The sequence below is a fragment of the Pelodiscus sinensis genome, chromosome 1 (genome assembly GCF_052426305.1).
Source record: "Pelodiscus sinensis isolate ZL-2025 chromosome 1, ASM5242630v1, whole genome shotgun sequence".
NCBI classification, from domain to species: domain Eukaryota; kingdom Metazoa; phylum Chordata; order Testudines; family Trionychidae; genus Pelodiscus; species Pelodiscus sinensis.
In genome coordinates, this window is record NC_143052.1 from 132882857 (window position 1) to 132910616 (window position 27760).

Below are 27760 nucleotides of genomic sequence, written 5' to 3' on the forward strand. Positions count from 1 at the left end.
ATTGACCCTGCTTCTTCATTCTTTTCCTCCTTTGGGCACAGGAATGGGGAGGAGGGCACAGAGGTGGTTTTAAGCATGAGCTCCCATATTTTTGGCCAATCCCCTGGCATAAATTACAGCAGCCTCAAAGCTGCTTTATCTTATGCTCTGACTGCAAGAACCGTTCTGAGCCCTCTGTCAGCCAAACACAGCCAAAGCACAGAGCATTTTACCATGACATTCCTTCCCCCAACTCGCCTCCTATGTTGAGGGCTAAGAAGAGGGATGATATAGATCCATTTCATTGGCTCTGTGACTGTCCACTGAGAACCCCTTTTCTCTGCCTGGTTTATGGGGACATTACACCACTGGAAGCGGGGAAAGAGGCTGTAAGCCAATCAAAATTTGGGGCCTGTGTCTGTAAAGGTTGGCAAAGATAATATGGACTTTTTGAACAGCCGGTATCTCAAGGAGACAGTCCGGTTTCAAATCTGTTCACTCAGAGCTCCCCTACAATTAGCGAGTTAATCCATATTATAGGATATGTCCCTAGAAGGAGGATTCTTGGGTTTTCATTGGCTCTGGTTCCATCCTTTGATAATCGCAGAGTCCATGTGATACTCTTCTTCGTAAAAGACTGGCAGGGTTTATAGGCAGAAGAAACATTCTGTGAATAGCTCAACTCCTTTCAAAGTGGCTGATAATCGAACTATCAAGCTTCATATTTTCCAGCTGATCAAGACACTTAAAACATTAATTGATTAAGAGATCATAAGGAGTGGTGTTTCAATGACTATAACATATAATTAATGCTTCAGTTTTGTTGGTTCATTCCTTCCTGCTTTCTAGTTTGCATTTGCTTCATAGTCTGAAATGTTCCCTGTCACATCCAGAGAGACACATGGGAACTGGAGGGATTCATATGCAGAATTTACATACCAGTATGTTTACTTAGGCACCAGTGTCAAATTGAAATCTAATAATATACAGACCTGATCTTTGGACGTGCTGAGTGCCTTCTACGTGTATTGACGGCAATGGGACTTAAGGTTGCTGATCATCTTTGCAGGATTGGGCCAGAAGCAGATGGACCCAACAGGATGTCAGCAAGTATTTCATTTGAGCATGATGGATCAGATTGCTGAGGAGCATTGTTAGAATTGACTGTGATCACAAAATTAGTGTCTGCCAGCAATTGGTTACTAATATGTGCAGCACAGTGGGCCAAATTGAAATGATTTTGAGTTATAATGATTTAATTGTGTAATGTGGGCAAGAGACAAACAATTTAAAACTGCACAGGAGAGCTAGCCAGACAGTTACAGAATGGGAACAGAGAATGGAATGGTTGGTACAACCCTTTCTCAGCCAGCCTTCAAGAAATGCTTTTTAGAGAAGGAATCCTCTTTTCATAGAAAAGGGCTTGAATGTACAACGAGCTGATGGGCTAATAGCAGCACATTTGCTGCTGAAATGCACAATTAAAATACAGTTGCTTTCTGCAGTTAGAAAATATTTAAATATTGGCAAGTACTCACTGCCCAAATAAAGAAACCAAGAGGAAACCCCCACAGAAAACCAACATTACATACCTAAAGCCACAGAAATTATATTGGGACTGAACAGAAAGACACTAAAGCAGAAATATAGAAAAGACTACTGCTACTCCAAATGTAATTCCAGTATTACTGAAGAGTATCCCTGATGAAGAAAATCGATGCAAAATACACAACTCCAGCTACATGAATTGCATAGTTGGAGTCAACATACTATGCATCAATTTTCTGGGGCAGCTCCACAGCGGGAGGTCGATGGGAGAAACTCTTTTGCTGACTTCCCTTACTCCTTGCAGTCAATGAGGGAGGGGGACACCTCAGTGTTCGATTTAGAGGGTCTTTACTAGACCTGCTAAATCGAACCCTGGAAAATCAATCATTGGAGTGTCCATCCTCCAGTAAATGGAGACTGTGGCCTTGTCATGATTTTATTAGATGCCTCAGGCTATTTTCAGCTTTTCTTAAAGCCCCACTTCCTGGAGTCATATATCTGAGAGACTCGCAGCTTGCATTTAAGAAGTATACTTCCAGGCCTCCTGGTGGGGATGATTAGCTTGAAAGCATGAACCCTGAGGACTCAAAACACAGAAGGCAAAGAAAAAGAACATCCCCAAATTAAAACAAAAGAAAACATAATCTTTAAGCCAATCCCATGACTGGGAGGGGGAGGGGAACTAACTCATGTTTTTTAACACTTGGGGTTGGCAACACAAATCAGCATTACCAACTCTTTGCATTTTATCACAAGTCTCATGCTATTTGCTGTTTCTTTGAAAGCCCCAGACTCAAGCAAGGTGATTGCATGAGATGGTCAGCTTTTTTTTTTTTTTTTTTTTTAAAGTTGTGAGCTCTCTTAGTTGCAAGAGAAAAGCCTGAAATTTGTGAACTTTAAAAACTCAAAAACAAGAGGGCAAATAAACAGAATCATGTATTTAATATTTTTAAAGTTGTATTATTGTGGGGGTCTATCTCCTGATTTTTTGAACTCCTTGGGGTCGGCAGTACTGTTATCCCATGCCTTGCACAATTGACCCAATATTGAGGACAATTAAGCTGTGAGGAAAGAGGACAATCTTTATTCAGCTAACCATTAGCTGAGATATTGTTGACTATTGTTTGCCTTTATCTACACTTGCAGCTTAACTGTGCTCAGTACCACTGCAGCTGAAGTGATTGTTGACTTCTACACTTAGTAACAGGTCAGTGGTTCCATGCAGATGAAGCCAATGTTTAAAGTGTTTTTACTTTATTGGGGCAGTTTAATGGAATTTGTATCTATCACAATCCATAGTTGCTTTAGGTATAATCTATGCTTTATATTTACAAAACTAGACCCTTGCTATTCCACACTCCATTAACCTGCACAATTCTGTTTTTTGCTATGGCCCCTGCCTACCTTAGTGCCTTAGTGACAGAGATGCAACTGTGTTAGTCTGGTCTAGCTAAAACAAAAGACAGGACTATGCAGCACTTTAAAGATTAACAAGATGGTTTATTAGGTGATGGCCCATGAAAGTTCATCACCTAATAAACCATCTTGTTAGTCTTTAAGTGCTGCATAGTCCTGTCTTTTATTTCTACCTTAGTGCCAGTGTATCAGGATAGAAAATAGTTCTGCCACCAGGTGGAGAGACTTTCCCCCTTTATATGCTGACACCATGCCGTGGTTTGAGAGTGGAACTCAAAGGGGGCATATCAGGAGCATGAAGAAGAGGTGGGGAATGCCCATTACATACATCACTATGTGGTTTCTCATCTGTCACGGAACAACTTATAGGCAGCCCCTGGAAAAAAGAACTGGATCAGGTACAGCCGCTCCTGGCTAGGAGCTGCACTGGCAACTGACACAACCCAGGAAGGATGCAAAGTTGATTTAAAGGTCCTTTCATCCCCACCGTCCCAGAACTACATTGTCTTTGCTGTGTCTCCAGGAAGTGTAACATGTGGTCTTTACCCACTGCTCAGCAAAGATTCAATAGCAGATGCTGTAGTGGTGTCTCATTGTACCAAAATGTCATTTTTACAAAAATGCTACAGTACAAGCATGCAGTAGTAGCATCAGTTAAACAAAACCAAACTGGCCAGCTCCAGGAACAAAGTATAACTGTTGCTCTTTCAAATGAGTGAATCAGGGAATCTTTTAAAAAGGTCAGTACATCATATTGTGTCTGCTGTCCATTAGTGCAAATTAGTGAGGTGCTGCTGTAAGCTGAGCATCTTGGAATAATCTGTGCTTGCCTGCTATGGAAAGCCTGTCCTTTTCAATCAATCTACAGTAGCAAATAGGTCCACTTCCCTTTTCTGGGTGTTCCTTTCTAGGGGAGCAGATAATATCAGTTCCACAAGTCTACTGATTTTCCCAAACACGCATACACGCACTTATGGTTTTTGGGACAGTGCCAAATTTCCAGGCCGCTAAAGTAGAAAAGCCAGTAATATTAATAGCAAGTGTAGCTGGCCGTATGTTCTATTTCTGACCTGATGGGATGTTCAGTGTTTTATGTAAATATGCCAGAAGGACACAGATTTCTGGAAGAACTGCTTTGATTTCCAAATGCAAGACAGACACTCACCCCAAAGCAACCACTCTAGCAGGAATGTCTGTACACAGCCTAGTGAGATAAATGCGACTGATGACAGCACGTTCTGTCACAGAGCAGGTCCAGGGAGCAGGGTCATGGCTAGAAAAACTCCTGTCATCAGTTGCTCCCTTCCCTTTAGTGCTTCTAAAGATTGGTGGAAGGGCAGCCACCCATTCTCTTGGGAGAGCCGGATAGAGCAAAGTTAGCCAGCTTGACATAGGGAGGAGCAAGGGGGCAAATTGCGTAGCTTATTTCAATCTTGTTTCGAAATAAGGCGCTATTCTGAAATGTCCCTTATCCCTCATGCAATGAGGTTTACAGGGACATCAGAACAGTGAGCCAATTATATTTTGATATAACGGGCTTGCTCTTGTGATGCGGAATAGCTATTTTGAGATACCTCCTGTATCCCGAAATTGCTTCGCAGTGTAGAAGTAGCCTGGGAGAACAGGAGAGAAAATCAGGGCATGGGGGAAAGAAATGGTTGGTTGTAGAAGTTGAAAGGAAGACCCTGAGCCAGAAGGCCTGACTCCTCTAGAAGCACTCTGCCCTTAGCAAGAGGTAAATATGACAGGCTCAGAGATTCATTTTCTTACCAGAAGCAGACAAGTTACAAACAGTGGGCACAGCTCTTAGAGGGCCATTAAAACTAGCAGAGCTGCTTTAGAACCACTGGCACTAGTGAGCTGTGAAGGTGCTCATCCGTCTGTCTATCCCTCATGCTCCTCAGGACTCTGGGTGCTGCTAAGTGTCTGAGAGGAGCTGGAAACAGAGAATGGAATGTGCAGCAGTAAACACAAGGCCACACCCTGTACTAATGGACTCCTGGAACTGGCCTTAGTTTGAGAAGGGGGAGGGACTGGAGAGCAAATGGAGAGCGAGGTAGGTTCAAAAGCGAATAGGAGGGAGGTTTTTATGTCTTAGGTAGCTGCCCCCACAGCAAAGGAAGAGCAAGTAAACCAGCCATCTCTAGCCACAGTCTGTGTTAGCTCAGCTCCGATACGGAGACATTTTAAGGGTGGAGCAGGGCTCTCTCAGCCAGGTGGTGTGTTTCAACAGCCCGCGTGTGTGCGTGTGCAAGCTCGGCTCTGCCTCAGCACAGCTGCCAGGGCCCCGGGCAGGGAACTGGAACAGACAGGCAGCACTAGGTGTTCCATACACCGTGCTAATGTGTGTCTGTATTTGGAGGGAACGAATCTGAGAGCCTTTTGAATCCAGGTAAAGAGGGCAGAGAAAGCTAGAGCTTTTCTAATTTAAGGAGAGTGAGCATCTCAGGGATTGTCTATACCTGGGAATCATTCCTGAGTAACTGCACGAGAGACTCTTTTGCCAGAGTGCCCTGTTCCTGTTTTGTTAAAGGGCTCATCCATTGTTGAAAGTTGTTGCAGGTTAACTTGGGTTTCTTGGAGGTAAATTGCTGTGCATCCACACATAAGTTTGTTTTTAATAATCTACCTCTGCATTAATAAACCCACTTTGAAAGCAAGTTTACTGACATCCAGGGTGAGTTCTCCCCATAACCAAAGCAGGGGTGTGACAGATTTGGCAGACAAGCAGGGACAGATATGGCAGTTTCCTGCTACATCCTTGGGAGGCCTTACCGATTGTATATTACATTGTATATATAATTGAGGGTCAAGGGTAGTACGTAATTCCGTGGTGGGGGTGACCCACACCTCCTCCAGGAACTAATGAGAGAGGGACAGGCAAAGGGGGATTTGTGTATGTGTGGGGGGGGGGGGAGGGGAGGAGTGATTAGGAAAATTCTGTCAGTTGTAATACCTCCAGAGAGGTGCCATCTCACGAGACGCTCATGTAGTAGTTCCAGCTGAATTCTGCAGAGACTGATAGACAAAGAAAAGACTTTTGACTTAATAGTGGGAACTTACACTGATTTAGGGTTTCTTTCCAATCCAGCGAAGGGATGGGACCTTCTCTCCAAGGGTAACCCTAATCCTTCCTGGGAAGGGTCGAAAGGACTTTGGCCAGCTGAGACCACCTAAGACGGATTGGTGATTTCAGGTAAGCTTTTAGCATGTGCATAAGACCTTCTAATGATGTTTATGTTTTCTCGGTAATGCTTTCACCTTAATAAGAAATGTACTTGCTTATAAATTACTACACAGCCCTTTATAATTGCTGGCAATTATGCTGTTCATAGTCTCCAAAGAGAAAGCAAAGGGTGGATTCCAGAGTATTCCAGCAGTCTGATTAGCTGGGAATAACAAGGCACAGAATGGTGCCGCCCGGAAAAATCCTGATCAAGACGGAGAGAGATGTGAGTCTCTACCCATGTTCTATGCTTCTGCATAATCCTACGTAGCATAATCCTTTGCCCTCTGTGGAGAGAAGTGTGCCCAGGCCCAAGTGAGCAGAATGCCCAGGCCTACAAGTGGGTGTCAGAAAAAACTAAGGGGGGGATGCTCCTGGGACCAGAGCAGGGTGACAGATTTTCCTTAAAATGTATGGGGGGAATGACACCCCCCTTGACTAAGCCAAAAACCAGATTTGAGGAAGGTAATCTGACCCTTCGCACTTGTTTTTTTTGGGGGGAGGAGCAACCTCAGCCCATATTCCTGCCTCTTGGGACAGATGAAAGGTCCACAGCTCCCCACACAGCTCTTAGCTCCATTTCCAGCCTGGAACGTTCACTCCCAAGAAGCCAAGCAGAAAATATTAATCCAGACAGCCAGGATGTCTGAGCCACTCAGCCCAAAGGCAGAGACAGTGCAGATGCCACAACGCCGGGCAGGGATCCTCTTCCCTTCAGTAGTCTGTGGGGGATTTAAACACCTTTGTTCCTGGTGCTATCTGGGCACTACCAGGGAGCTGACATCCTCTGCAGGCCCCTGGGCAAGGTGGGTATGCCAGCTCTGTACTCCTAAAAGGGGTGGGGCTGAAGGCCAGCTCTCAGTGGTATCTGGAGCACATCACACCAGCCCCCAGGCAGCCCTCGGTGCTGCCCAGAGTGCAGTGCCCTTACCCCCAGCTCTTAGCACTGTCCAGGGTGTGTGGGGCAGCACTCTGGCAGTGATTTAAAGGTCCCAGGACTCTGGCTGCTGCTACTTCAGTCAGTGGTAGCGGCCGGAGTCTCAGGCCTCTAAGCCCCACACCCTCACCCCCGTCAGTGGGCCCGGGTACCATCATGTTTAGTTACCAACTCTCCACTCCTCTTTGAGCCAACACACTTCCCCTTGTGAGTGTGGGAAAGCCCTGACTGTATGGGAAGACAGAGGGATTTCCTTTGGCATCCCTACCACTCCCACCCCTTTGAAATTACCTTTTATTCTGTTCTGACCATTCCCTTTCCACAGTCACTCCGGTCTCACTTGCGCACACCAGTAATTCCAGTGATGGCCTTGCTACAGATGTCCAACATGAGTCTCGCTCTCCCTGCGCATCATTAGTCCTCCTGCTCTCTCCCTCTTTACACAGAGGGGGCCCAGTCCTGAACTCCCCCACGCACCCTTCCTTCTGGCACAATGAGTTCAGTTTTCTGATCTCGGATGCTAAAGAGTTTGGCAATATGCAGGGAGGGAGGGGTCATATATGTGCTTATCTGGTCTGGGGTCAGGGAGGAGGAAATCCCAGCTCCTTTCTGCTAGTAAGGTGAATTTTTCGGTGTTAGCTGCTAACTCCAGAGACAGACTTGGACACGTAGGTGAAGTAGGCTTTTACCTGAAGGGATATGGGGAGATTTTTGTAGCCAAGACTAGGAGGACTGCTCACTGGCTTTCTGGACAGTTTGACACCTGGGAGGCAGGTTGGGAAGGAGGGTGGTACAGGTTTGTTTGGGGAGGGACCTGAAAGGACTGAGATGGTTGGGCATTGCAGAGGGGAGCGTACTGTGGCTTCAGGGCTAAAATACAGGCTGTGGCACAATATCCAATACACCACGATGCATGCAACTGTTTGAAAGCATGTCCCTCTCCCATTGCTTTCAGTAAGGAAGAGGCTAGAATATTAGAGAAAACGTTCCAAGGGTAGCAGGCACATGGGAAACTGCTGAGGCTAGGAAGAGAAACCATCTTAGGGAGGGTAGGACCAGGACATGGCCCAGACAGGTAAAGGCAGCCAGGCCTGTATGCAGAGGGGGTGTGGGTGTGAAAGGTGTGAATGCAGCCCCCCATGGTCCCTCAAGGAAGCATGAAGAGTTTCTGTAAGGGCAGTGGGTCCATGCTTGGGCTCACTCCCCTTTATGCCCCCGCAGCATGGAGCCCCCACTGGCACTCCAGCCTCATGCTCCCTCCCCCCCTGCAAGGTTGGAGCCCCAGTGCTGGCTTCCCGCTTGGTGGGGGTGGGGTGAAAGCCCCAAGCCTTGCTGTGCAATTCAGCTTGCAGGGAAGAAGCACTTCCCCTTTCCCTCCTCCCTTGGCTGGGAGAACAGCAGCACACAAGTGCACTGCCTGGCAGCTTTTCCCACTGCTGCCATTGGTTGGAATCTGGCCAATGGGACCAGAGGAGGCCATGCCTGGGAATGGCATGGGATGTGAAGGCAAGTCAGGGCCCCCTCGCTCCTCATGTCTAGACTCCGCACTCTCAGCCTCCTCACATATTCCCTTCCCCCACTGAGACCTTGCACCCTCCTCCCCCAGGCCAGACACTTTACCTCAAGCCTGCTCCTGCCCCCTGGCCAGACACCTACCCCCAGCCCACTCCTGCATCCTCCCTCTGGCCCGACACCCTACCCCCAGTCTGCTCCTGTATCCTTTCTTGCTCTTACCCCCTCCCCCTGGTCAGACACCCTACTCTCAGCCTGCTCCTGCACTCCGTGCCCCACCCAGATTCTGTACCCCCAGTCCTCTCACTGGCAGCCCTGCCCCACACACTGAACCCCTCATTTTTGTCCCAACCCAAGAGCCTGGGGGATCCATAAAATCCACTAACCCTGGAACCCCAGAAGAGTAAATCTGGCCTATAGGAAGCCCTGAAACTCAGTCCTCCCTGTCCCTGTCCCTCCCCCAGTGAGGCTGGAGTGTCTCAGTTGGGGGCCATATCAGAGAAAGGGGGGGGGGTTGGGAGGGTGGTTGGTTTTTTTTGCTTCTCACTTGTGACCTGACCCAAAAAAGGTTCACCACCCCTGCCATAAATAAAGAAAACATGGGATTCTTTTGTGTTGGACAAATTAATATTTTACTTTATTTAAAATGAAGTTTGATAAACTAACATAAGAAAGTTAAAGTGCTTAATCTATTTAATAATTTATATTAACATTTCCTGTCTTACTAGTTAAATTAAACTGTTCTCTCTAGCTGCAGCACTAGCAAAATGGTTCGGGTGTAATTATGTGATCAACGGTGAGTTTCCATTAGCAACTGGTGGACCACAGAAAGGTTTTCAGTGAGCCAGGTGGGCCACAGGCCAAAAAGTTTGAGCGCCACTGTGTCAGGGGGATGGGAGAGTGCTGTGTTGCGGGGAATGGGTGAGCTGGTGGCAGCATGGTAGGGCTGGGGGGAATGGCGCCCCAAACCCAAGAGGAGCGGTCTGGGCCCAGTGCCGCTGGCTGGAAGCCCCACCCGCACTCACCTGGCATTAATCTTGCCGAGCAGGTAGAGCAGCAGTAGGCAGAGGCGGCTGAGGGAGCAGGGGGCCAGCGTGGCTGCGCTGCCTGCCATGATCCCAGAAGGTATTTCTATAAACCCTTTATGACTGTATAAATGTTTAGTGTGTTATAACAAAATCGTTTACCAGTCACTGTTTCCACTTGGGTATTTCATTAACTTCTCTTATGCACATTCATTGTATGACTATTTTGAACTCCTTTATCTTTCAAAAAATTGTGGTCCACATTAACAACCTATCCTCCCCCTCTCAAAATTCCTGTGTACGGGCATGGGCAGTAGACTAAATTCTTTCTTGTTTATCACGCATGAACCCCCTACTGAGGTCAGAAAGCTTCTCTGGTATAAGTGAGGCTGAATTAGACCCACTGTTTTTGACCAGCACTGTCCAGAATGTATGCCACCCAGTATGACACCAATTTGGTTTGTTACTTGAATCACATTACAAACTTGATTTGTCATCTACCATCACCCCGCACACTGTTGTTTCCTGACTCCCTCCCGCTCATTTTCATTCCCCCTCCCCAAACACATGAGCTTCTATCCTCCAATCAGATCATCATTTCCAACCTAGCCATAATATAAAATATGTGTGTTCTCATTTACAGGATGTCTCACTGATGGAATCTGAAGAAGCCAATGGAGTCGACCCCATTCCCCCAGCAACCAGCAGCCTTAGTAAGGGAAACCCTGACCTTTTACCAGCCAAAAGGGGACATCATGCCACCAGTGAATCTGTAGTGATGAGCACGGGGCTGCCTGGTTCTGCAGCAGGAGTACAGCTCTCCCTTGCCCAGGACCTTCTGAGGCATCTCTCTGTTGGGGAATCAGCAGAGATGTGTGGCAGATCTTCTAACCCTGTTCCAGCAGGCCCGGAACAAGAGGAGAAAGATTTAAGGCACCCAAGAAGATTCTCAGAGTGGGAGAAAGATCCTGCAGAGACACCTGTGCAAACAGAGACTTGGGATCGCTCCTCAAACTCTGATCAGGGAAGGTTAGCTCATCCTGAAAGCAGTCAGTATTCTTCCTCTCCCAACACAGACCCACAGGCACCAGACTCTGATGACAAAAACCTGCAGGTACAGTCTCCAGCCCTTCATATCATGTTTCCTCAGGATCAGAAACAATGCCTACCATGTCATGCTGCTGTCTCCCACATACAGCATGAGGAAACCTCAACAACAGACACTGTTCCCAGCCAGCGGGAACCAGGCATTAAACACTTCCTGGTGTGTAAACAAGTTTCAGAGGTTTATTGCAAGACTGAGACTTTGCACGATGACAGCGTTGGGGATTCCCCTTTGCAGGGGGTGGATGTAGCAAATGGGACCATCAGAGAGTTCCCGCCAAGGACTGAAGCAGTGGCAGGGGCTGACAAGGAGACAACTCCTAGGATGGATGCAGCAGGCAGGACGGATCCCATGCCTTCTGGAGATGGCGATGAAAAAGCAGGAGGCTTAGAGGGAGGAGGAGAGGATACAGACTCTCCTTCTTCACATCAGCCACCCTGTCCCTTATTGGATGACGGCCAAGGAAGTTCACAGCTGACCGGAAGAGATGTGAATGGAAAGATAGCCCCGCCATCCCACGAGAGAGGGAACAATGCCTTGGCCACCGACCAGAAAAAAGAGGTGGTTGCTGAACAAAGTCTGTCTGGTTTCATAAATCTCCATCTGGAGGAGGAGGAGAAAGAAGCAGACAATGGAAGAGCAGAAGGCAGCACTGAACCTCCAAGTGAGTCCGTGTTCCACATACAGAACGCTGCGAAAAATACAGAGGAGGAGGAAGAGCAGCACGAGCAGCTAGAAAGCAGGGAGGAGCCAGAAGAGGAGGAGCAGGCGGAACAAAAGCTGCTAGAGCTGGAACAGGAAGAGCCAGAATGGGAGAAGCTGCAGAAGAAAGTGAAATCAGTGCAGGAGGAGCCTGTAGGCAAGAGAGAGAATCCAAAAGAAAACAGGTGGGACCAGCTGGAACAAGAGCCGGGGAGAGAAGAGGTGGAGCTGGGGGCTCCACCAGCACTCAATCCGGCACCAGTTCTCTCCCAGGAAAACTGGCACCTCCATGATGTGGGGGAGAGCAGCTTCTCGGCTGAGGGAACAGGACCAGTCTCTCTGCCTCAGGAATCATCTTCCAAAGATCAGCACCCTGGCGAGGATATTCTGTCTGACAGAGGGTTGGAGACCTGCACAGGAGGAGTAAGTTTAAGAGCTCAGACACCTGCTGTGGCAACGTCTGAAAGTCAGACCCCAGTGGATCGGAGTCCCGGGATATCCTCCCTCCCTTGCCACGTGTCTGAGCATCGGGGGGAGACAGGGATTTCTAGCCCTTCCAGCTCCATAACGGGCAATGGCCAAGATAGTGGAGAAACCAGTCAGGATGACACAGGCAGTAGCGGTGAGGATAGCCATAGCGATGGAGATGGAAGCAGAGTTCAGAGCTTTGATGGAGGAGGAGCCATCTCTCCATTTTGCACGGAAGTAACCTCATCTGGTGCAGGGAGCTCAGACTCTTCTAGGACTCTGGACCCTTTTTCTGGTGCCAGGAACTTAGAATCTCTTGGTCACACTGATCCTCATCCTGTTGCAGAAAACTCAGCGTTTCCCGGTCATTACGATTCCACTCCAGCCTCACCATCAGAACTCAACTCGGCAGCCGCTGCAGCGGGCCCATCTCAAGAAGATGCTGTTGAAGGATCCCAAGTGAGCCCTGGGGGATGTACCGACTTGGACAAAGAACAGAGCTCTGTACAGGACATGTCCAGCCAGACTTCTTATCTGCAGGAGGCAACTTCTGGCGAAGGTTCCTTGGGGTCTACCAGCAAAGAAGGCGACCAGGATTCCCATGGGCTGCTTACACCTAGGAAGAGCCTTAATGAAGAGCCTAGTGCCCAGCCTTTCACCTCCCAGGCTTTCAGAAGTCCTTTTCCCAGGGAGAGCTTGTCCAAGGACAGAAATGAAGTAGAATCTACTCTTGCAGCTACAATGCACTTGGAGCCATCCCAAACACCAGACGTGGCTCCCACTCCCCCGAATTACCTGGAGAAACTCCAGAGGCCCCAAAAGCCCCGAATGAGAAGTTCTGTTTCTCAGGGAACAGAAATAGAAGCAAACGTGGCTCATGCAGCACAACAAAACCCGTTACTTGACCAGTCACATTTGAGCTTAGAAGTGGAAGCGCCAGGTACAGGGAGCGCCCATAATGCCGGACCTCAGCTCCCAGAAGAAAGTGAAGCCCTTGCCCTGGAGCAGCATGCACAGCCTTCTCTTCCTGAGCCTGAATCCAGCTCGCCCCTAGCCCCTGTGCTTGGCACTGAGATGCTCAATCACCCTGTGAGCCCAGCGCCCGGCACGGCCCTAGCCCCTGTGCCTGACGCCAACCAGCTCACCCAACCTACAGCTCTTGTACCCAGTTTGCCCCTGGCTCCCATGGCTGATGCTGACCAGCTCAATCTCCCTTCACCTTCTGTGCCCAGCTCGCCCCTGGCTTCTGTGTCTGATGCCGACCAGCTCATGCACCCTCCAGCTCCTGCGCCCAGCTCGTCTCTAGCCCCTGTCTCTGACACTGACCAGCTCATCCACCCTCCAGCTCCTGCGCCCAGCTCACCCCTGGCGCCTGTGCCTGACACCGACCAGCTCACCCACCCTCCGGCTCCTGCGCCCAGCTCTCCCCTGGTGCCTGTGCCTGACACCGACCAGCTCGCCCACCCTTCGGCTCCTGTGCCCAGCTCGCCCCTGGCACCTGTACCTGACACCGACCAGCTCGCCCACCCTCCGTCTCCTGTGCCGAATGCTGACTGTCTTCTCCAGTCTCTTTCCCTTGTGCCTGAGTCCAATCAGCCTGCAACCCCTGTATCTGATACTGACCAGCCTCTGCCTCCTTTGTCCAACGCCAACCCATCTCGAGAGTGTGTACTGGACTCTGGTCAGGTTCTGGCCACTGCTCCCACTCCCGGCTGCCCGGCTCAGGCTCCAGCCTGTGTGCACATTCTGCTCCCTGCCCCTGCTGTTGAAGATGGAGAAGAGAATCCCCTCCTAATGCAGATGACCCAAGAGGAAATGTCTGCTGTCCAGTGGGACCCTGTCATCTCGCTTACCCCAGATGTGGTAGACACCAGTGACTCAGGGGTCACTTCATTGGCCAAGAGCTCAGATTCTTCCATTTTGGACAATGAGGCACCTATAGGCCACAATGACTGCAACCCTGAAGTAACGGGTCAGTACTTGGCTACACACAGTAGAAAGTCTACACCTGATAGCTCCTGTCCCTCCCTGGGAGGGTGGGGAACATCCACAGACTCTCAGGGTAGAGATTCAACACAGCCACCCCCAGTATTAGCTTTCTCCAACCCAATCCACTTCCTGCAGGTCAGCCCTCCCTCACCACCAGCCATCAGAACACTGTTCCGACAGGAGGCTGTCTTCGAGGAAATGCAATGGGACCAGGCACAGGCAAGCCCCACCAGCGTGGATGTGAGGAACACAGTAACCCCTGCAATGGTGACAGAGACAGCAGAGGGCCCTACTATATACAAGCAAAGGATGAAAGGGCAGGAAGAACCACCTTACCTTGCGGCCCAGGTGAAAGAGGTGGTGGCCAGACATGCTCCCTTGGAGAAGTCATCAAGCTGTCCAGATAAAGTCATCAGGGTGGGCATGAAAGAGCAGGGACTCGGTTCAGGGAGTCAGGAAAACGTGATCAAACGCCGAGCAAAAAGCAAAGACTGGCACCGACAGGGCCTGAAGAAGACATCAGTGCTGTCAAGCAGCTTACAAGGTGAGACCCCTCTATTCCTTCTGGTGTGCCAGATACCAAATCTGAGCCTAAAACAAATGATGGAGGACTGGGAGAATTAAAACAGCTGTAGCCAGAGATCCCCTTCCAAAACTACCCACACATGGCTTTGCCAAAGCCTCTCTACCCTGCCCTGCAGCCTCCTTGCTATTCCTTTCCTGGGCTCTGCTAACACCCTCAGTCCCTTTGGAAATCACTAAAATTAAATCACCCCTTATCACTAAAATTGAGCTGAATTATTGGAGTTTCCATAGATAAAATATAATGTGAAGCAAAGCTATTTGTGTGCTTTGGACTACTCTACCCAGCAGCACACCCAGCTCCTATTTCATTAAATTAATTCCGCCTCAATTACCCGCCCAGCATCTCTTCTCACCACCATCCCAGCCGGCTCCTCCAGCTTCCCTTCTCTCCTGCCTTGCCTGCCCAGTGAACCCCTCCCTCACGTGTATGCCTACACAGCATTTTGGAACAAGCTTCCTAGTGCCAGTTAAACTGAAGCTCAGGCTCTGAAGTTTAAGGAAAAAAGGTGGGCTCTGGAGCTAGGTTCCCTGCAAGCTGCGTGCCCTTGTGGGCACACAGCCCTTCTCTGAGCCCTGCACAGAGGTTCAGAACTCCCTGTGCAGGCAGGGAGCTCAACTGATTGGCTAAGAAAAAGGGGGACGGGACACTCACCCTCTCAGAGCAGCAGCTGCTGCCTGCTATAAATGGAGAAGCTGGCTCCCGCTTTACTCCAGGGGTGGGAAAAAGATGATCTGAAGGCTGGATCTGGGCGCAAGGGCCTCAGCCAGCTCCCTGACTGCCCTGCATCTGCTTGGCACTCCGGAAACCCAGGTGCAGGGCCATGTCTTTGTTTCTGAATGCTGAGCAGGGCTGGCCTTACCATGAGGCAAACTGAGGCGGCTGCCTCAGGTGCCAGACTGTGGGGGGGGGGGGGGAGAGAAGAAGGGGGTGGTGCCACTAAGATCCAGAGTGTAGAAAATTGTGTCTGCTGCTGGTGCACATGTATTCTCTCTGCTCTAGATGCACAGAGATGGTGGAGTGCTGTGCTGGAGGAAGGAGGGCACAAGAGACATAACAGGCAGGCTGGAGAAAAGAGCATGGGGGCGTCATTTGAGCTCCCCGCCTCAGGTGCCAAAATGTTGTGGGCCGGCCCTGATGCTGAGAGCCTGGACGGAGGGGAGACAGGCTTCTCATGCTGTCCCTGCCCCCAGTAGCTCCCCTTGGCTGGTTTTGACCAATAGCAGCTGTCTGTTTGCAGGACAGGCAGCATGTGAAGTGCTCCTCCTCCAGCATCCCCTGGGCTTGCAGCATTCAGATCAGAGAAGTAAACATGGCCCCTGCAGCATGTACAGGGCCTGGAAGGCAGGGACCCTGGCTAAGGAACCTGCTGGGCTGCTGACTGGGAGCCAGGTAAGGTCTCCCAGCCAGAGCCTATCTCTGGCACCCCAGCCCCTCCCTTCCTCCCCCAATCCTTTGCCTCCTTTCTGCCCTCCTACCCCATGTAACCCAAACCTTCTGCACCCCTGCTCTAGCCCCTATGCACTTTCCCAGACACTGCCTCCCCTCCTACACCCTTCCTCAGATCACAACTACCCCTCAGACCTTGCACCCCAATCTGCTATCCCTGGTTACAGCCCAAAACCCTGCACTCCCCCCTGCCCCAGGACACAACCCTCTCCCAGACCCTGCATCATGTCCTCTCCCCAGTCTATTGACCCAGGTCACAATCCCCTATTGCACCCAAACTCCCTCCCAGATCCCACACCCCAATCCCTTACCCCAAGCTCCCTTCTGCACCCAACCTCCATCCCAGGGTATGTCTACAATACCCTCCTAGTTCAAACTAGGAGGGTAATGTAGGCATACCGCACTTGCAAATGAAGCCCAGGATTGTGCAAATGAAGCCACGAGGAGTAATGGTAGTTCGGACTAGGAAGCCTAGTCCGAACTACCTAGTTCGTGCCGCGTGTAGCCGCGTGGTACGGGGTTCGAACGAGCAGGGATTTAAAAATGGCGGTACCCAGTTTATGCAAATGAAGCCCAGGAAATTCAAATCCTGGGCTTCATTTGCAAGTGCGGTATGCCTACATTACCCCACTAGTTCGAACTAGCGGGGTAGTGTAGACATACCCCCAGACCCCTGCACCTCTGCCATTAATATAATGGAAGAGTGCGGCCCTTGACCACTTACCAAATTCTTGGAGTGGTCCCCATTAAAAGTTATTGCCCATCCCTGTGTTAATGACTTAAGATGAGAAAGAGAAAGATTCTTTTAACATAATTGTTTTGAGGGTTGCAGATATCTAAAACTCTAATCTTAATTATTTTTAAAAATCCTGTGTTACTAATTAATATGTGGTAAACTAATTTCCATAAAGGACAGATCTTTGCTATCTGGCAGGTTCTGGCTCTTATGAGTCAGAAGCAGCAAGTACCAGGTGTGATGCTAGCATTTTTGTAGAATGAAACCTTATTTGCAAAATCTTTGAAACATGCATCTGTCTGTTAGAAAGGATGATGATATATGTATTCCAAAGTAGCCGTGTCAGTCTGTAACTAAAAAAATTAAACAATTTAACAAAGAAATATAAATAGTATCATGGGCTTTCGTGGGCACAACCCACTTCTTCAGCCACAGGTAGTGTTAATTTTCTTTTTATTTGATTTCATATTAAATAAACATAAGCACAGCTCTTTGTTAATTATCCCTTGTTCAAATATATTTTCTTCCACACCTATGGACTATTTACAGCATATTTATATCTACAGTTTTTGTTTGTACTGATGGGTGCACATCCATACACTACCTCAATATTGGTGTTGCACAAGAAATTTCAACACACCCAAAAGAAAATTCAACCTGCCCAAGGACGGAAAATCTTAGCGGGAACACTGCTTTGGAGCCCAAGCTGCAATTATAAAGCTCTGTCTACACCAGGGGTGGGCAAAACATTTTTAAGTAGGCCAGCCACCCCAGAAGGGGCGGGGCCTAAACGGGAAAGGATGGGGCCTAAATGGGAAGGGGCGGGGCTACCCCAGACCATGATTGGGCTGGGGGTGGGGGAGCCTCTTTGCCCCCCCTTCCCACTAGGCACCCATGCCTTGGAAGAGGCTTGGCATGCTCCCCCACCCCCAGGCCAATCAGGATCTGGGGGCAGGGAAGCGCGGGAAGCCTCATCCCGGCCTGCGAGGAGCTTGTGGCACTTTGAAATGCCACAGCTCTTGCAGGGCCAGGCAAGAGTGAAGGAAGCTTCACACAGCTCCCCGCCCCCAAGCCCTGATTGACCTGGGGGTGGGAGAAGCCTCCTCCACTTTCTCCCCTTCCCCCCACCCTGTGAGCAGCGCTTCAAAACGCCACGTGCTTCTGGCAGGTCGGGCGGAGGCTTCATGCGCTTCCCCGCCCCCAGAACCTAATTGGCGGATCCAGCCCATGGAAGCCCTTTTTCCTACCCCTGGTCTACACAGCTATTTTTAGAGCACTAGCAGGGGCACTGTTAGCCTAAATCTGCCAGAGGGTTGCCAGGCAACTGGTTTTTTTTTTTTAACAAAAAGCCCAGTCGAAAAGGGATCTTGGCAGCTCCAGTCAGCACAACTGATCAGGCTGTTAAAAGTCTGGTCAGTGGCACAGAGGGGCTATGGCAGGCTCCTTGCCTGTTTTGGCTTCACGTATCTCAGAAACGGCCGGCAGATCCAATTCTCAGGTGGGGAGGCACTAGGCAACTCAACACGCTACCTGTCCCAAGCACCAGGTCTGCAGTCCCATTAGCCGGAAACCACAACCAAGGGGAGCTGCAGAGGCATTGCCTGTGGGTGAGAGCAGCCCCTGGAGCTGCCTAGTGCCCCTGCCAAGGAGTCACACTTGTTGGCTGTTTCTGGGGTACAGTGTGAAGCCAAGCTAACACCTCTGCATCGCTGACTGGGAGCTGCCAGAGATAAGCCTCCACCTGAACCCTGAGCCCAACCCCCACACCCTAGTTCTGAGACCTCCCAAACCTGGAGTCCTTTCCTGCACCCAAAACCCCTCATCCCTGCCCCCATCCCAGAGCCTGCACTCTCTCCCACAACCAAGCCCCAAGCCTGAGCCCCCCAAACCCATAGTCCTTTCCCATACCCCACATCCCCAGCCCCACTCGCCCAGGTCAGAGCCATCACCTCCTACCCCCCTCACCCGCTGCCCCAGCCTAGTGACAGTGAGTGAGGATGTGGGAGAGCAAGCCACCATGGGAGGGGAGGATGTAGTGAGAAGGGGGCAGGGAAGTTGTTTAGAGTTTTGGGGCCAGAACATCTTCAAGGAAAGGCTCAGATTTTCAGAAGTGACCAGTGACTTTGAGTCTCTCGGGTGGTGGGCGCCCACCTTGAGTCACTTTAAAGGGTCATCACTTCTATAAAATGCTGAGTCACCCACCACCTGAAAAATCAGGCAATCTCCCTGCATGTCAAATTGGGCACTCAAGTCATTGTCCTATCCTCTACCTATTTGGTGGATTAGAAATATATGTGTATGAAAGATAAGAACTGTTGTCTAAATGAGGGGTGTGAAGTGTTAAGTAAATGCCAAGCTGCAGCAGAAAAAAAAAAACCTACCAAAAAATCCCCTTAGGAGTGCACTGGTCCCAGTTCCAGAGTACTGCCTCTATATGCACAGGGTTTGGGATATGGTACCCTCACACTGAATCATGTCCTTAAAGGTAGCTACTTGGAATCTCTCTCACCTCCTGTCTCATTGGCAGCAAGCGGGATAACCTCTCTTGTCCTTTCAGAGGAGAGAACATTCAAGGACCAGCCAGTTAGCCCAGACACGGTTATATTCCGGTGAGTCTCCCATTTGCTTCTAATCCCTTCCACTTGAGATAAAGACACTCAAAACTTTCCAGTGATTCCTTAGAGACCCAAGAAACAGACTGAGAAAAGTGTTCTGAGAAAATGACATTTTATCTAAGCTTCATCCCAGGCTGCCCATGCAACAGGATCCCCTTCCTTGAGGGGCAAAGGGGGATTCATGACCCTTTACTTCTGATTTTTCATCCCTCTGACAATGGCCCTTTGTAGTAGAATAAGGAATGCAGACTCTGAATATGATGGAGAAAGAAATCACAGCTGTTCCAGATTAATTACCGAGCTCTGGATATGCTACATCCAGAGCAGCATTTTTTATTTTCCTTTATCCCCTTTCATCCCACACCTTCTCCCCTTCCACACAGGGAGAAGAAATCTGCAGCCAGCCTGGAGAACTTCAAGCGCCGACACTCCAAACTGATCAACTCCTGTAAGTACCTCCCACCTAAGTACTCTAGACAACCCCAGCCATTTCCTTTCCCCCATGGAGAGCTGAGAAGAAGGGATCTGCAGCCCCTTGAGAAAGTGAGGTTAAGCGGGAATGTCAGTGAGAGCAGAGAGCGAGGGCAATGCAGCCATCACCATTGTTAGAGATGTGCAGTGCTGTACTGGTGATGGGTGCCTTATAAACACCACAGACTGCAATGTGCCCATTTGTCTCAGACTGACAGTAATGGAGACAGTAATGGAGCCCTCTCCCCACACGGAGAACTCAGTAGGAAGGGGAGCCGCTGCTTTAGAAAGAGCATGAATTGTAGGCCTCTCTCCACAGCAAGGTTACTGTATCAGGAATACAGCGACGTGGCTCTGAACAAGGCAATCCAGAGCCAGAAGAGAGCTGACTCCTTGGCAGAGGACTTAGAACTGAGCTCTCCAAGCTCTCCGAGGTTAAGAAGGAAAGTGCAATCTCCACAGAACTCTTACCTGCAGCGTCTTTCGGTCTCGTCCAATGCATCCCTCTGGCAGGAGATCCCCATGATCAGAGGAAGCAGGATGCTGCTGAACATGTCCCGAGATGATCAGAAACTGCAGGAGGTAATGGATGGGTGCTATAGGCACACGGCTGGGGATTGGCTGGGTGGGACAGCTTAGACGGATGGACAAATCAGAAATGCATGATACTGAGATGCAGATGGGTGAATAGGAAGAGAAATGATCAGCAACGTGAATGTGTATCTAGGTTAAAAGGAAGCTTGGTACCTGTGGCTATGAGCTAACTACACCCCGCAGAGTACGGAAAAGGTGTACAAGGGTAAGGAGCAGGGTGATGGAACCCAGCAGTACATTATACAGGCAGTCCCCGGGTTACATGGATCCGACTTACATCGGATCCCTACTTACAAACGGGGTGAGGCAACCCCGCACTAGCTGCTTCCCCCCAGCAGACCAGGGAGCTGCGAAGCTAGCGTCCCATCCCCCCCAGCAGACCAGGGAGACGCGGAGCGGCTTTTCTCAGCAGACACCTCAGCTTGAGAATAAAGGACTGATGGAAGTGAGGTGTTGGAGAATAAAACTGAGCTCTGGAGATATGTTTGGCTAGAGTTTCCCCTACAATATGTACCAGTTCCAACTTACATACAAATTCAACTTAAGAACAAACCTACAGTCCCTATCTTGTACGTAACCCAGGGACTGCCTGTACAAAGACACATTTTGGAGGCATTAAGAAGCCTTATGAGCAAGGTACACTAGGACGAAGCGTTAGGGACATCAGCATGGAGGAGATCCCCTGGGTCCTGAAGTCCAGTCTTCTGTTATTGAAACAGACCAGGCATGGAAGAAGCGGGAGATTACTCTAGTCAAGACTATAACTGCTGTGGGGAAAATAATACCGGGATCAAAAGTTGGCCATTGAGAACAAGAGAGGCTGTGCAGGAACTGGAGGACACTGGGCAGGCAGATTCAGAGAAGTGGTATAGGAAGGAGAAGGGAAATCAGGAGAAACAAAGGTAGCAGGGGGATAAGAGAATCCAGGGAAGTAGGAGAAAATTAGGATGTGGAGGGAATTTGAGGATCTTGAAAGGGGATTAAGAGGTATAGCCAAGGAGATCAGACAACTCACGAGTAAGGCCACTCTCGAGGTCTTTCCATCCCAGGAAATATATAGATGAAGAAAGAACAGGCTGATGTCCCCAGCTGTTTCTGCCAGCCTCCCTCCCACCAGGCCTCCCTCCATTAGTGCAGTATGCATCTCTTTATACTGCCTGGTTAGAGAGAGCTTTTCTGGCACTGGACTCTTTATTGTCCTTCAGTAGCACCTCGTTTACATCCCTCATAGACATGCCTGCTATGCTGAGACTGTGTCCCTCCTTTTTCTCCTCTACAGGCCAAGTTTGAGTTGATTATGTCAGAGGCTTCATACTTGCGCAGTTTAAACGTGGCGGTGGATCACTTTCAGTGCTCATCAGAACTCCAGGTGCTCCTCACCAATCAGGAGCACAAGTGGCTTTTCTCTCGCCTGCAAGAAGTGCGTGATGTCAGTGCCTGGTGAGTCCTGGTCCTTCACTTCAGAGACCTCCAGCATCTGTGAAGTGCAGAGACAGCCCCGGGATGGAAAACAAAAATCGGACCAGTCAATAGACCTCTCACCCCTACTCTATGTGTCCATTCAGTCCTGGGGAACACCATTTCCTCAGAGGGACAGCTACCTTTCCTGGAACAAATCTCAGTCCTCCTCTGGGTGAGAGAGTAATTAAGAGACTTGTTCATTTAGTGTGGTACATGTAGAAGTTGTGTTGCATTTGTACACACAGATGACAGCAGGACACCGCCACCAACCAGAACACAGGCCCCACCTAAGCTGAACCGAAATAAACAAGAATGATCAGGAAGGAGACTTAAGCCCAAATCTAGCACCAAGCAGACATAACCCACTTTAAGAAAACTAGAGTCATATCTGGCAGATCCCAACCTGGCTCAATCCAGCAACAGCCATAAGCCTGAACCAGACCAGTGCCACCACATGCCAGACATTTTGATGTCCCTTTTATTATTTCAGAGCCTTTATTTTTCTCCTGTAAGGTTTGGCTGAAGTTATTGGTTCTTAGCCACTTTTTACATGTCTACTACAAAGCTGAGTTGTGTTTGTTTTAAACTCTCAGATCCTTACGACTGGGCCTTCAGCAACGGTAATCTAGATTTTATAAGAGCTGAAATCCCTTCTGCCTTAATTAGGGTGTATTTTGTAATTCCCCAGCTCTCTTTCACTCTAGAAAACAAACCCCCACCACCCAGATCTCTTCTGTCACCCAAAAGTGGAGAGAAACCTTGTGGTTAGTGTATGGGCCTTGTGCATAGCACAGCAAGGGAAGGAAAAGGGTGGCTGATAGAGACAAAAGGACCTTCTTGCTTTTCTTGTGCTCTCCCAGTCTGTCTGTACCCATCTACCGTCTCTTGTCTTATCCTCAAGAGTCTTAGCTTCTTGAGGTAGGGGCCATCTTTTTGTTCTATGTTAGTGGAAGGCCTAGCACGGTGGGATCCTGGCCTATGACTCTGGTAACTAAGGGCTATAGTAATACAAGTAACAAACACCACCATCACCGATCACTGCACATCACTAATGGAGTTTCTCTCTCTTTTCATGGTGACGTATGGGGCACTACAGCTTCCTCTTCGACTTGGAGGAGAAATTTGAGGAGAACATGTTCAACTTCAATGTGTGCGATGTGGCTCTGAGGCACGCTCCAGAATTCCGCCGGGTGTATCTTCCATATGTGACAAATCAGACCTACCAGGAGCAGATTTTCCAGAGGCTCATGTAAGAACGTTGTTTTGTTCCTGTCCCTCCTTGCTGCCCCTCATAGGTGCCCTTTATCAAGCAGGGAGAGCTGAGCAGTTGTAGGTTGCTCCCAGGTGGTCATGCACTGTCTACTGGGGGAGGGAGGACACAACAGTTGTCAAAGTCTTCAGTGTTACAGAAATAATCCTTTGCAGGAAGATGAATCAGCATCTGATTCTGCTAAGGTTGCTCCCAGGTGGTCATGCACTGTCTACTGGGGGAGGGAGGACACAACAGTTGTCAAAGTCTTCAGTGTTACAGAAATAATCCTTTGCAGGAAGATGAATCAGCATCTGATTCTGCTAAGTATCAGAGCCCCTTGCGGGACAAAGCAGAAACACCAACGTTACCACTGTGGAAGCAACCTACCCATTGAGGGGGGAATTGGAATGTGGCTATTCCCCCATCAGGAAAAGCCTCCCCATTCCAAAGGGCTCCATCTCACCAGGGGACTGCTTCTCTTGCCCAGCAAAAGAGGCAGTGAACAGGGAAGTGGCAAAGTGTGCAGACGATACATTATTCAAGATAGTGAAGTCCAAAGTTGACTGTGAAGCGTTACCCAGGATGTCACAAACTGGGAGACTGGACAACAAAATGGCAGATGCGACGAGGAGTCCTGTGGCACCTTATAGATTAACAGATTTATTGGAGCATAAGCTTAAGACCCACTTCGTCAGATGCATGTAGTGGAAATTCCAGAAGCAGGTATAAAAATACAGGCATAAGAAAAGAGTACCAATCAAGAGTAAGGCTAGAGATAACGAGGTCAATTCAGTCAGGGAGCATGAGGCCCACTTCTAGCAGCCGATCTGGAGGTGTGAACCCCAAGAGAGGAGAAACTGCTTTTGTATTTGGCTAGCCATTCACAGTCTTTGTTTAATCCTAAAGTGATGGTGTCAAATTTGCAGATGAACTGTAGTTCAGCAATTTCTCTTTGAAGATTTTTTGTTGAGAATGGCTACCTTTAAATCCGCTACTGTGTGTCCAGGGAGACTGAAGTGTTCTACAGGTTTTTGCATATTACCATTCCTGATCTCTGATTTGTGTCCATTTATTCTTTTACGTAGGGACTGTCCTGTTTGGCCGATGTATATAGCAGAGGGGCATTGCTGGCACATGATAGCGTATATTACTTTGGTAGATGTGCAGGTGAATGAACCCGTGATGGTGTGGCTGATCTGATTAAGTCCTATGATGGTGTCGCTGGTGTAGATACATGAGCAGGGTTGGCACCAAGGTTTGTTGGTTTCTGAGTTAGAGTTACTGTGGTGTGGTGTATAGTTGCTGGTGAGAATTTGCTTCAGGTTGGCGGGTTGTCTGTGCGCAAGGACTGGCCTGCCTCCCAAAACCTGTGAAAGTGAGGGATCATTGTCCAGGATGGGTTGTAGATCACTGATGATGCGTTGGAGAGGTTTTAGCTGATGACTGTAGGTGATGGCTAGTGGTTTATTTGTTGGGCTTGTCTTGCAGTAGGAGGCTTCTCGGTACACGTCTGACTCTGTTAATCTGTTTCCTGACTTCTTCGGGCAGGTATTGTAGTTTCAAGAATGCTTGGTGAAGAAAGCTTATGCTCCAATAAATCTGTTAGTCTGTAAGGTGCCATAGGACTCCTTGTCGCTTTTGCAGATTCAGACTAATACGGCCACCCCTCTGATACTTAAAATGGCAGATGACATTCAACATTGATAAGTGCAAAGTAATTCACAATAGAAAATATTATCCCAATGACACATGTATAATGGTGGGGTCTAAATTAGCTGCTACCACTCAAGAAAGATCTTGGAGTCACCATTGATAGTTCTCTGCAAACTTCAGCTCTGTGACCAGCAGCAGTCACAAAGGCTAACAATGTTGGGAACTATTAAGAAAGGAATAGAACATGAAACAATCTCATAAAACTACTGTATAAATATACTAGAAGATCTACCCGGCATTGCTTGGGTCTTTAATTCAATTCATTTTTTTTGTTTTTTCTTCATTTAAATCATTGCTCTGGGATGGATATGAGGGTTCGGTATGCAGGCTGCCCTCGGGAGAGAGGACTACTTCAGTCCTCTTTCACTGTAGCAATTTGGGGCCAGGTGAGAAGCACCTCTCCATGGCCACTGTAGATCCAGTGATCACAACCAGGAGAAGAGTGCACATCTCCAAGCTGGGGCAGGTCCAGGTTCGTCTGCCCCCATGATCCCCAGCTAGGGTGAGAAATGCAGCAAACTGTGGAACTCATTGCCATGGGATGCTATGATGGCCAAAAGTATAACTGGATTAAAAAAAGTAGTAGGTACATTTGCAGAGGATAGGTCCATAAGTGACTATTAGCCAAGATGGTCAGAAATGTGGCTATGGGGCAACCCATAGCCTCTCACCACCGGAAGCCAGGAGGCAAAGACAGTATGGGTCACTCCCTCATACTCTCTTCTATGCATTCCCCCCGGCACCTCTTGTTCTGGCCATTGTCAGAATTAGAATACTGGGCCTGTTGGACAACTGGTCTGACTCAGCATGACCATTCATCTCGGGAAGGAACTAGATCCATGTGGCACCACTGATGCTGAGTATCTAATCTCCCCTGTGGCGTGCCCTCCCAGGCCCCACACCTGCTCCACACCTACCCCCAAGGTTCCACCCACACCTTTCTTCCCATCCTTGCTCTGCTCCCATGCCACCCAGTTCTGCCCCCTCCCAGAGCAAGTGGTGTCTTCATTTCTCCCCCCTCCTCCCACAGCACCTCCTGATATAACAAAACATCTGATCTGTGGAAGTACAGGTAGCCAGAGGGAGGCACACAGATGGTCAGGGTCTACCGGTGGGAAGGAGGTGCTGGGGGAGGGGGAGGTTCTGGTAGGGAGCTGCTAGTGGGAGCACCCACCATTTTTTCTGGGTGGATGCACCAATCCAGGAGCACTCACGGTGTCAATACCTATGGCTTTCTCACTGCCACCCTGCTGAGAGGTCAGTTCCCAAAGGGCCAGCCTGCACACTGCCTCTTCCCCAGCAGAAGGGTTCAGATCGTTTCTCCTGCAGGGAAGGAGCTGCTTCCAAGGTACAAGCAGCTGGCTCTGCTACTTGATCAAGTCAGTCTCTGATCCTGCCTCTCCCCTTGTGGAAGGCGCCACTGCTCTGCTATTCTGTGCAACTCCTAGACATCCCTCTCTCTCTCTCTCTCTCTCGCTGGCAGGAATGGAAATACACGGTTCCAGCAAGTCCTGGAGAGACTGGAGAGTGACCCAGTGTGCCAGCGCCTCTCCCTCAAATCCTTCCTTATCCTCCCCTTCCAACGCATCACCCGACTCAAACTCCTCCTACAGGTAACAGCGCTGTGGCCACAGAACAATCCAGCTACAAGGTTAGCTCCTCCCCCACTGCACAAACACAGGTCACTGCCCAGGAAACCTGTCCAGGGGCAGATAGGGAAAGAAAAAAGAGCTGAGGGGAACAGGGGGGGAAGTTTGCCTGTTCAATGGCCTGCCTAGCATGGCTGTGATCATTTTTGACAGTTGCTCTGACACCAAAGCAGGCTATATTAGAAATGTTAGACCCTTCCCATCTAGAGTTTAGGAGTTCTTCATGCTCAGCCAAAGTTTTAAAAATACCTTTAGCTGCACTCAGAAGCAAACAGGAGCCAGTATACCATACAGAGTCCCAGTGTGGTGTTCAGCATGCCTACTCGTGGACAGACAAAAGACATCTTGGACAAATAAGAACCATATTTTTGTACCTAGGAAGTTTTGTGCCATGACTAGAGTTAATTTCCCCCTACAGAAGTTATTGTGTGTGATCAGAGCCAGTCTTAGGGGGTGAGCTGGGTGGTCGCTTGGGGCTGCCATTTTCAAGGGGCTGTCAGCAGAGCTGGTTTTTTTTTTTTGCTCAACAAATTTTCCCCAGCGGATTTTTGTTTGTCAAATTTTTGTCCAGTATTTTTTTAAAACCATCTGGCAATCACCTGGGGCCACCAATTGGTTAGGACTGGTCCTGCTTGTGATAGATAAGTCTAGTACTACACCTGCAAAGATGGGAGTAGCACATGTAACAGGAAGGGACCCCAGTTGTCAGCGTGCAGGATCGAATATGGGACCTCTGAAACTAAAAGTATGAGCCTCTACCACATGAGCTGAAAGCGGCATGGCTCTTAGCTTACTAAGGCTGCAGTGCAGACTCACCAATCTCTCTTTCAAAACTAAGAGCGGCCCTGTGGCACCATAGGCTATGTCTAGACTGCAGGCTTCTTTCGAAAGAGCCTCTTTCAAAAGATCGCGTCTAGACTGCAGGCGGATCTTTCGAAAGAGCAATCCGCTTTTTCGAAAGAGAGCACCCAGCGAGTCTGGATGCTCTCTTTCGAGGAAGCCCTATTTACATTGAAGAACGCCTTCTTTCGAAAGAGGAACTTTCGAAAGAAGGCGTTCTTCCTCGTGAAACGAGGTTTACCGCCATCGAAAGAAAAGCCGCGTTCTTTCGAAATTATTTCGAAAGAACGCGGCTTGAGTCTGGACGCAGGGGAAGTTTTTTCGGGAAAAGGCTACTTTTCCCGAAAAAACCCCTGAGTCTGGACACAGCCATAGAGACTAACCAAAGTATATAGAATCATGAGCTTTGGTGGGCAAAACCCACTTCATCAGATGCCTCTCTGTCTCTCTAAGTGGTCTCAGTGTCACTAGATAGGACAGAACACCACGC

General features: G+C 49.1%; 1 protein-coding gene across 6 annotated transcripts in view; it reads left to right on the forward strand.

Moving 5' to 3' along the window:
- Positions 1 to 27760, forward strand: part of ARHGEF5 (Rho guanine nucleotide exchange factor 5) — a 52486-nt gene that overhangs the window by 15887 nt on the left and 8839 nt on the right. For 2 of the 6 annotated variants that reach the window (XM_014576050.4, XM_075901586.2), the window contains exons 2-9: positions 6035 to 6139; positions 10287 to 14451; positions 19233 to 19284; positions 19674 to 19738; positions 20081 to 20343; positions 21635 to 21795; positions 22913 to 23065; positions 26265 to 26394. In XM_014576050.4, the coding sequence (XP_014431536.3) occupies positions 10299 to 14451; positions 19233 to 19284; positions 19674 to 19738; positions 20081 to 20343; positions 21635 to 21795; positions 22913 to 23065; positions 26265 to 26394 (4977 nt within the window). In that variant the 5' untranslated portion in view covers positions 6035 to 6139; positions 10287 to 10298. Of the gene's footprint in view, positions 1 to 4866; positions 5000 to 6034; positions 6140 to 6278; positions 6396 to 10286; positions 14452 to 19232; positions 19285 to 19673; positions 19739 to 20080; positions 20344 to 21634; positions 21796 to 22912; positions 23066 to 26264; positions 26395 to 27760 lie in introns of those variants that run through there. The other 4 variants (XM_075901546.2, XM_075901550.2, XM_075901582.2 and 1 more) reach the window with 4 other exon arrangements.